Genomic DNA, 9297 nt, shown 5'->3' with positions numbered 1-9297 from the left:
GCCCTTGGTAAAGTGCCATGGCGTCACAGCTCACAGCAACCTCAAACTCTTGGGCTTAAGTGATTCTCTTGCCTCAGCCTCCCAAGTAGATCTCCATACTTTTTTTTCATAGAGGCTGTACTGGCTACTGGCTTGCAGTCTCACCAATGGTGCATGAGTGTTCCTCTTTTCTTTTCCCTTCCTTTCCTCTTTTCTATTTTCTTCCTCCCTCTCTTCCTTTCTTTTTCTTTCTTCCTAACAGTTCACAAGTGTTCTTCTTTTTTTCTTTTCTTTTCTTCCTTCCTTCCTCCCTTTCTTTTTCTTTCTTCCCTCCCTCTCTTTCTTTTCTCCCTTCCTTCCTTCCTTCCTCCCCTTTCTTTCCTTTCTTTCTTTCCTTCCTTCCTTCCTCCTTTCCTCTCTTCCCTCCCTTCCTCCCTCATCTCTCTGTCTTTCCCTCTTTCTTTCATTAGTCGGAGCAGTCTTTAGTCATTTGCTGGCAGGATTCTTCAACTCTTCCTATGCAATGTTTACTTCCTATGTTTCTGTTCTAAGCCATTGTAAAAAATAAAAGCCCCATCACCAGGAAACCTATACAACCCCACACCTACAGGCTAAGATTCTATCCCTCCCTGCTTTTTCTATTAAGAGTCACTGCCTTGTGTGGTGCCTGTGGCTCAGTGGGTAGGGCACCGGTCACCTGTACTGAGGGTGGCGGGTTCAAATCCGCCCCAGCCAAACTGCAACAAAAGGATGGCTGGGCGTTGTGGCGGGCGCCTGTGGTCCCAGCTACCTAGGAGACTGAGGCAGGAAAATCGTCTAGGCCCAGGAGTTGGAGATTGCTGTGCCTGTGACACCAGGACACTCTACCAAGGGTGATAAAATAAGACTCTGTTTCTCTAAAAAAAAAGAAAAGAAAAGGAAGAAAGAGCTGCTGTCTTTGTGTACAGGAAGTCCTCCCAACTGTCTTGCTTTCTTTTATTCTGCTGTAGCTGATTCACTAATAAGAGATTCTGCATGCCTGTGTATTTAGTCCCTTCAGCAATCTAATTTCACTCTCTGTTGCTGAAGGGATGCCAGCTAATGTGTGTCAGAATAAAATTGATACTTCAGCCCGGTGGTTGCATTTTTAAGAGCTTTTTATTGGCGACAGTGCAGAACCAAGGTGTGGGGAAAGTGGCCCAGTGCCAGTCTGTCCCAGCCACCTGGTCAGGTGCAAAATACAAAAGAACCACAAATGCAGCATGGGGTGGGGAGGGTTGGGTATTCAATAATTGTGGGTGGCAGGGCAGGCCCTGCTCATAGTCTCACACTGTCACCCAGAATTCTCAAACACACAGATTGTAAAAATCAATGATCCCTAAGGCTTACTCACAAAAATAAAATCTCACGTCCCCAATGAACCCAGTGTCAGAAGACAGCTAGAGGCTCAGAGACAGTCAGCTAGGAAACAGGTGGGAATGATCAGATGAAAATAGGCAGAGAAAAGACAGAGGGAGGGACACGCTCAGTAGACAGCCTGAGACTGTCAGAAACAACCAGAGGGCCACAACAATCAGAAAAGGATCAACCAGTGACAGTTGGCTCCAAGTTTCCAGAAGCAGTGTTTCCAATTCAATGGCTCGCGTTTGGGGTCAACATGACCAAGGCCAAGGTTGCAGAAGCGCTCACACACTCACGCGCTCACACACATCCCATATATAATATATTTATTTATACATAATAGATATAAGTGCCTTTCAGAAACCAGGAAAGGGATAAATAGCTAGGGGGGGGGTGGTGGTCTGGGGGTTTGGGGCAGGAGACGTGCGACAGGGCACGTGGAATGTTTTCCATGCAGCAACGGAGGGTGGTGTGGTCCACCCTCTATATTAAAAAATAGAAATTTGTCTTATGATAAAATTCTCACCAGGTGAAGCACAGGAAAATCAGGGAGGGAAAGCCAAAACCAGGGCTCAGGACTGAGGGAGTTGGGGTCAGGAAGCCGGCAACAGGAGCTTGCCAGTCCAAAAATATTCAGGGTCGGCGGAGGGGTTGGGGTGTGTGTGCCAAAAAGCCTCAGCCCTGAAATCTTCTCCAGAAAAGTATTGAGCCCCCTTCCTCCCTTTCTAGAGAGGCTCGGGGTGGCCAGATGGGAGGGGAGAAGTTGGCTTCCTAGGCTGGGGACAAGTGACGGGTCCTTAAAGGAAAAGGCCAGGGCTTGGGCCTGGGGGTCCTGAGGAGAGAGAGAGAGGCCATGTGGATGGAGAGCTGTCACCCCCTTGAGTCTAACTCACCATTGAGGACAGGGAGGAGGCAGAAGGGTGGGTAGGAGAGACCAAGGAAAAGTTTTGGGAGTGAAGGGCACAATCCCTCCAGAAGAGCGCTGTCCCACTCAATCCCCCACAATCGGCCAACTCGTTTCACAGTATAAACACCCCAGCAGGACGGCCACCACAGCGCCCCTGCCGCCTGAAGTCAGAAGGGCCCAACAAGGAAGGCCAAGAGGGGAGTAGGGTAACCCTCGCAATCAGAGAGTATGGAGAGGTGGAATTGGGGGGATCCTTAGGAGGTGAAATTCAAATCAAACCCAGTTTTTCTGGGAGGGAGTAGCTGGACGGTCAGGGAAGGAAGTTCACATTTCAGAATAAATCTGGATGGTGGAGGGAGTTATCATAAGGGGACATTGACTTCCCTCTAAGGTAGGGGCTCAATTCTGCTCAGAGGAGGATGTAGCCCCATGGAAATATGGGATAAATAAGCTGAGGTCAGGAGGGCAGGGGGAGCCAGCCCCTAAGGGGTCAGCGTGGGAGACATTGGGGAAGTGGCATTTCCTTGTTGGACCTCTCTGGAGAGGACTCAAGCCCACCCCACACCCACCTAGCACACTGTCCCTCCCTCCATCCTCACACAGGACTGCCCCAAAGTGGGCGTCAACCCCCACCCACTATCGTCAAAGGCTGGGTTGAGGTGAGAGGGTCAACAGGCAGCTGGCCCCTGCCCATCCCCTTCCCACCCCTTGTCCCCAAAGTCACCAGCTCTCCGGCCTTGCCGGCCCCGGAACAAGAGGCAGCACAAAACAAAGGAGTCCTCCTTTCTGAAGGCAGTGGCACAGCGTCAGAGTCACACAGAAGAGCCAGGGAGGCCACACACCCACTTTGTCTCTTCCCCTCTCTCTCCTTCCTCCTCCTCTTCCAAATCTCTCTCCCTTGTGTGTTTGTTTGTTTTGTGTTTCTAAAGAGTTTACAGAGCAAGAAGGGAGGGCGAGTTCAGAGGGTCGGAAGGCTGGTCACTGCCGCTGGGGCGTTGGGCGCTGGCGAACGCGGAGACCTCCGGGCAGGTGAGGACAAACGAGGAAGTGTACGAAGGGTTAACAACGGGGAAAGGGTCGCCGAGGACTTGAACTTCACTGTGTGTAAAGAGAGAAGCTGTCAGGTTGGGGGCTGCGTCTTGGCTGGTCTGGAAGGGCAGGGGCGGTGGTGGCGGGGGCGGCAGCAGCCAGCTGAAACCATCTTCCTTAGCGGATGCTGGCCCCGGCAAATCTCTCACCTCCGCCAGCGGGCCCGGCCCGGGCCCCTCTTCGTAGGGGATCTTGCAGCCCGGTTTGTGGGCCACCAGCACAAACTCCAGACGTTCCTTCTCCTTTTGGAGCTCGGCGATCTCCGACTCCAGCTCTGCCTTTTCTTCCTCCAATTGATCTGTCTCCTGTGGCCACGGAGGCCAGGTCATAGAAGAGAGGGAGGAAGGAGAAAAAGGCCATCAGCAGCTAGAAGAGGTGGTCAGGCTACCCTAGGCGTGGTGCTAAGGCCAGGGCTGGAAGGCAGCTACTGGCTGAGAGGAAAGACCACTGAGATGCAGTCTTGCCTTCTAAGAGCCTCAGTTTCTCCATCAGTCCACAGTATAGTTGGGAAGGGGCCAGATGCACATGGACATCTCTGGCATGCAGAAGGCACTCAGAGGTTTGTTGAATGAATGAAAATTTGTTATGTTTTTAACGCGCCTTTAATGTGTTCTCCTGTTACCCCTCCCTCTCTACCTCCCAAGGAAGGGACAAAAAAGAGAAGGAAAGTAGAGAATTCCCCTGATTCCTCACAGGGTAACAGGCACAAAGCAGGGAACTCTCAGGCCAAAGGAGGGCATAGAAAAGGAGTTGGTTTTGGTGGATGCCACCAGTTCAAGTTCTGGAGAACTGTAGTAGCTGGAGCAGGATGTGGAGGAATTGACAGAAGATCAGATAATTTCATTTCATAGACTCTCTAGAATGTTAAAAGTAGATTACTAGTCCTGGGAGATATAATGAGAGATTGAAGAGATGGAGAAAGCTAGGCAAAAAAGGGTTATCATTTGCCCAAGACCAATGGGAGAGGGCACTGGTGCCATCCTCTTTTAAAGCCTCCCATTTGTCACCTCAGGAAGAAGTGAAGGCCAGGAAAGTGATACAGAGGGGCATGAATCAGAGAAGGGAGTAGCCAGGAGTGAACATAAGTATGTGGAGGTCTGCATATGTGCATGTGGCTACCTCATCTGGCCAATCTGGCCATGTGTGGAACTGATGCTTCTTATCCCAGGATAAGGGCACAGGTGGAACTACCGGGACAGAGAATGGAAAGACAGCCCCCTCAGCATACCCTCACCCCGCCCCACCCCAGGGACCATCCTCACCGCCTGGAGTCGGTCAGTCAGCTCCCTCCGACGGTTCCTACACTTAGCTGCTGCCAACTTGTTCCGTTCCCTGCGAACCCTTCTCTTCTCCTCTTCTTCTGGAGTAAGCTGAGTAGGAGAGATAGAGGCCATGAGGTTTGGTGATACAGTGTACTTCCTCCATCCATCCCAATCCTCCATTTCTTCTAGAACTCCCAGGAACCACCAAAGGACTCTGCAGTCCACTGTAGCAAGGATAATATGGTTTCTGCAGCTTTGAGGCCTTAGTAATCCCCTACCCCATTCATGAGAAAGTTCTTCCCTCTCTTGCTTCTACCCTTCAGGCCATGTGCCTTACTCACCGTCTCCTCTCGGGGTCTTCTAGGCCTGGCTCGGGTTGGGCGGGCAGGCCCAGGTCCACTGGTGGTTCCGCTGGTGGAAGGCCCGCCACTGCCACTAGCTCCGCCACTGCTGTAGCCACTTATGCCTGGTGTGGAGTAGCTGGTTCCCGGCATGTCGTAGGGGTCAACAACAGGGGGCTGGGAGGCCAATGGCTGCCCCTGGGACTGGGCCATGGAAGAGATGAGGGTGGGTTGCACAAGCCACTGGAGGTCCTGGCTGGTTGTGATCGCGGTGACCGTGGGCACGAAGGAACCGGGCATTTCCCCGAGACCGGCGCACTCCTACAGGGTGACACATACACACACAGGCGTAGACACACAAACAAAGACACCGACACACACACACCCAACACACATAACACACAGCGACCCCGTGAGTGAGCACAGGGTGAGCAAGTGTGGATGTGTGTGTCACAGGGAAAAAACCACAACACCCACCCTTCCACTACACCGTGACGCAGTGGTTAATGAGAGGATTTCTGCTCAACTGGCTTCTACCTCCTCCTTCTTCCTCGGGGAAAGGTTGCACGGTTCCAGCGGGTGGTGAATCACACCCCGGGTTGGTGACTCTTAGGTGTGGGGGGTGGAAAGGAGGCTGGACACAGCCGGGTGACAGAACCCCCGGGATGGAGCCACAGCCACACACACAGCCACAACACCCCACCCCCACCCCAGAGGCAAGGGGAGGGAGAAGGAGAGGCCTTAGGCCAAGCCTTCCTCTACACTCACACACCCCTCAGTGAGAGAGGCGGGGGTCCCCATTAAAAGGGTGTTGGGGGACGGGCCTAGGAGTTTAGAACAACGTTTCAAGTAACTGTCTCTCCCCAGGGTGAGACTGACAAGTGACAGGTTCGGGTGAACGGACAGGTAAAATCACCACCCGAGCTCTCTCAGAATGTCGCGGAGGGGGAATAGTGTAAGACCTGAGCCCCCAACCCCAAGCAGAGCTCATCTCCCCCCCACCCGCAAATGGAATCCTGGAACTGCTCTGAAGGCTTAACTACTCTCCCGGGGGGCGTGGAGAGGGAAGGGCTGGCTCGCCGGCCAATCAGAGTCCTGGGAACCCAGAAGGGGCGGGGCTCCTAGAGAAAACAGGACTTGTTCCCCTCCGGTTAGCGATTCTAGTCCTGTCTAGGGACACACCGGAGGGACTTGGAATCCAGAGCAGAGGAAGTGGGAATGTGTCCTCGTGTGCTTAGAGAAGAGGATGACAGCCACCATGGCTCCCCAAGAAACAGCGGCACACAAACTGACACCCCATGGTTCTGAGAGTCGAGAGACCAGATCCCTGCAAAGTCCTCGCGAACCCATTGAGTCGCAAAAGTCTCTCTTGTCGCGACAGGAATACCCTCCCTTGGCCTCTGCAGACCGTAAAAGCGACCCAAACACCCGGGAACTACGGGTTCCGGAGACTGAGAGGGGGAAGGAAACTGAGCCCTACAAATAGGAAGAGAAAGTTGATTGGCCAAAGCCCGCGCTGCGGCGACCAATCGGAACGCCGGGCTGCCCCCTCCCTTAGCAACGTGGCCCTAGCGTTCCAAAATAGATCGCTCCCTGGACGTCAGGGGCGGGGCGGACGAAGGGGGCGCCGCGCCGTGCGTGCCCCGCGTCAGACGGAGGATTCCAGCGCGTCAGCCGTTACGCACGGGTCCCCCGTTACGTCTCGGCGCTGGAGGCGGAGGCAGCGTAGCCTGAGGTTCGAGGCCCGCTTTCGCTAAGGGTGGAGGGCTACCGGGCGCGGGATCGGCGCTCGGAAGGAGGAAAAGAGAGGAGGCTGCAGGAAGCTACCCTGGGATTTCCCCCACCTGCCTAGCTACGCTAGCTTCAGGCTGGGGACTGGAGCCGGGGGCAGTCCCAGAGCCGGCAAAAAGTTCTCAGCCCTGTTACCGCATACACGTTGCACACTGAGCGGCGTATGCCCACCCCCCTCCAGCCCCAAAGCCTACCTAGCTGCATTCCCTCCCTGCGCTCCACACACACAACCAATTGCAAACATCTTCCAACTTTCTGCGGTTTGCAAAGTGCACTGTGAACCTATTCCATCTCAGATCTTGGGTTTTGACGCGTCTTTATTTAAGGGGTTGGAGTTGCTCTCTCCATCCTTGACTTAGAAAATAAACCCCCCAAGATACACCCCTGCTATCTAGAACTTACCTGGGAGGCGGCGGCGGTGGGTGGACTGCCAAAGGAGTCCACCGAAGACAGATACTGAGACTCGGCGGAAGGTGAGGAGCTGCACCGAGAGCCGGAGTCGTAGTCTCCGGGGAAAGCCTGAAACATTTCCCTGGGCACAGGGGGGGCCCTGTGACCACGCTGAGGTCGCCGGGAAGCCAAGGCTATGGCTGGATGGGGGAAGTAAGGTGCGAGTCTGGAGTGAGACGAGTGAATCCTCAAAGTCTGCTGTCCCGGAAAGCTCGAGGAGGGAACAGCGTCCCGCTCCAACAATGGCAAAGTTTCTGTGTAGTCCTTCTGCAGTGCCCAGGCCTCCACAGGACGCCGCTGCGCCTCCTGAAAGTCCGGGTTCCGTAGGACTCGGGGGTGAGGGGGATCGCTCCCCCAAGAACGGAAAGCGCTGTCCCGTTGTATAGAATCAGCTTCGGGTGCGGTCTTCTCCACGAGTCCGGCGGGTCCCACGGGGGAGGGGAGTAATAAAGAAGACGAAAAGTCGGTCCTCCAAAGTAAAATGAAGAAGTATCTGGAAGATTCCTTCCAAAACTTTCTCTCCGAAAAAAAAAATTTCACAGCCCCCAGGAAGAAGAATTACAATAATCAAGTTTCCAAGTCACGGCTCCGCATATCCCAGCCTTGGCCGTAGCTCTCAATCTTATGAATGAAGCACAGAGCCGACAGCCTGTATTTATATGCCCGGGTACCCGCCCCCCGTGCTTACGTCACAGCCCTCTCTTCACAAACTTCCCAAAATCTCGGGCCTCGCTTAACCAAGATCCCCCAAGTTCTGCAAGAGATCTCCTCTAATCTCTGTCTGGTCATCTGAGTGACCCTCGCATCCCTGGGGGTCTCAGGAGCTGCATTCCAGGTATCTCGGCGGGAGGAGATCCCGGCCCCGCCTCCCCGGAGTTCCTGTGACGCAATTAGCCATATAAGGAGCTCGGCCGGCGCGGCCGAGTGTTTGTTTGGTATCCTAGCAATGACGTCAGAGGGAATCCCTCGCTCTCGCGCGCACCCCGCAGAACCAGCCCGCGCCTGCGCAGTGCCACGCCGCCCCGGGAACTGATATTAATAGGCGCTTAACCTAGCCGGGGAAGGCCCCCGCTGACCCGGGCAGGGAAGACCCCAGCCTGCGCTTCTCCCTTATTTCTGGAGCCCCGCCCCGCACCATTCTCTCGTTGGTGCAGCGCCCCCATTCGAAAGGAAGAGCATATCTCCAAAAGGAGACCCTGATGAATGTGGTGTAGTCCCGTAGGCGGGGAAACTGAGACCCGAGTGAAATTGAAGGGACAGTGATGCTCCAGGTGATGGTGAAGGCGGGGTTGTAATCCCAAGGCTCGCCCTAACTTCTGCCTTGACTTGCTGAGAGAGTCTGGAAAATGTTTCCCCTCTCTGAGCTTCGGCTCCAGTTTTCCCTGCTGGGTATAGGATGTGTATCTTGGATTGGGCTGGCCTTCCAGGTTTGGCGCTTGGGAGAAATGAGGGTTTGGAGTATGAAACTTAGAGCGAAACCTCTCTTCTGATGGTATTGGTCGCCTCTCCTTCCCGCTTTATACGGTAATCTTATCTGGAGACAGAAAGAATGTATGTGTAGTGGGAGAGATAACAATAATAATTCTATTTACCATTTGTATTTACTTTGTATTCATCATTTACCAAATACTTAGTCCAGTGCTAAGCCTTTCAACACAAGATTTGTAATTCTTAAAACAACTTTGAAAGGTTAAGGGAGAAAATTTTTCTTCTTTTTTTTTAATTTAAGACAGAGCCTCAAGCTGTCACCCTGGGTAGAGTGCGGTGGCATCACAGCTCACAACAACCCCCAACTCCTGGGCTCAAGCGATTCTCCTGCCTCTTCCTCTCATGTAGCTGGGACTACAGGGGCCCGCCAAAAGCCCGGCTATTGTTTGGTTGCAGCCATAGTTGTTTGGCGGGCCTGGGCTGGATTCGAACCCGCCAGTTCAGGTGTACGTGGCTGGCACGTTAGCCGCTTGAGCCACAGGCACCAAGCCTTCTTTTTTTTTTTCTTTTTTAGAGACAGAGACTCATTTTGTCGCCCGGCCACGTCACAGCTCATAGCAACTCCCGATTATTTGGCCTCAGCCTCCCGAGTAGCTGGGACTACAGGCAC

At 53.7% G+C, this 9297-nt stretch overlaps 1 protein-coding gene across 1 annotated transcript; it reads right to left on the bottom strand.

Annotated features, from left to right (window-relative positions):
* Positions 1 to 2651: 2651 nt before the first annotated feature.
* On the bottom strand, positions 2652 to 7765 carry FOSB (FosB proto-oncogene, AP-1 transcription factor subunit). Its single transcript, XM_003799511.3, has 4 exons — positions 7152 to 7765; positions 4959 to 5279; positions 4618 to 4725; positions 2652 to 3660 (listed from the first exon to the last, which is right to left on the bottom strand). Exons 1-4 carry the CDS (start codon positions 7275 to 7277, stop codon positions 3199 to 3201), a joined length of 1017 nt encoding a protein of 338 aa, XP_003799559.1. The 5' UTR covers positions 7278 to 7765; the 3' UTR covers positions 2652 to 3198.
* Positions 7766 to 9297: the final 1532 nt, after the last annotated feature.

This window comes from Otolemur garnettii, unplaced genomic scaffold (genome assembly GCF_000181295.1).
Source record: "Otolemur garnettii isolate 467f Iridium unplaced genomic scaffold, OtoGar3 scaffold00152, whole genome shotgun sequence".
NCBI classification, from domain to species: domain Eukaryota; kingdom Metazoa; phylum Chordata; class Mammalia; order Primates; family Galagidae; genus Otolemur; species Otolemur garnettii.
Note: the sequence above shows the minus strand (reverse complement) of the source record. Positions and strands in the feature narration are given on the sequence as shown.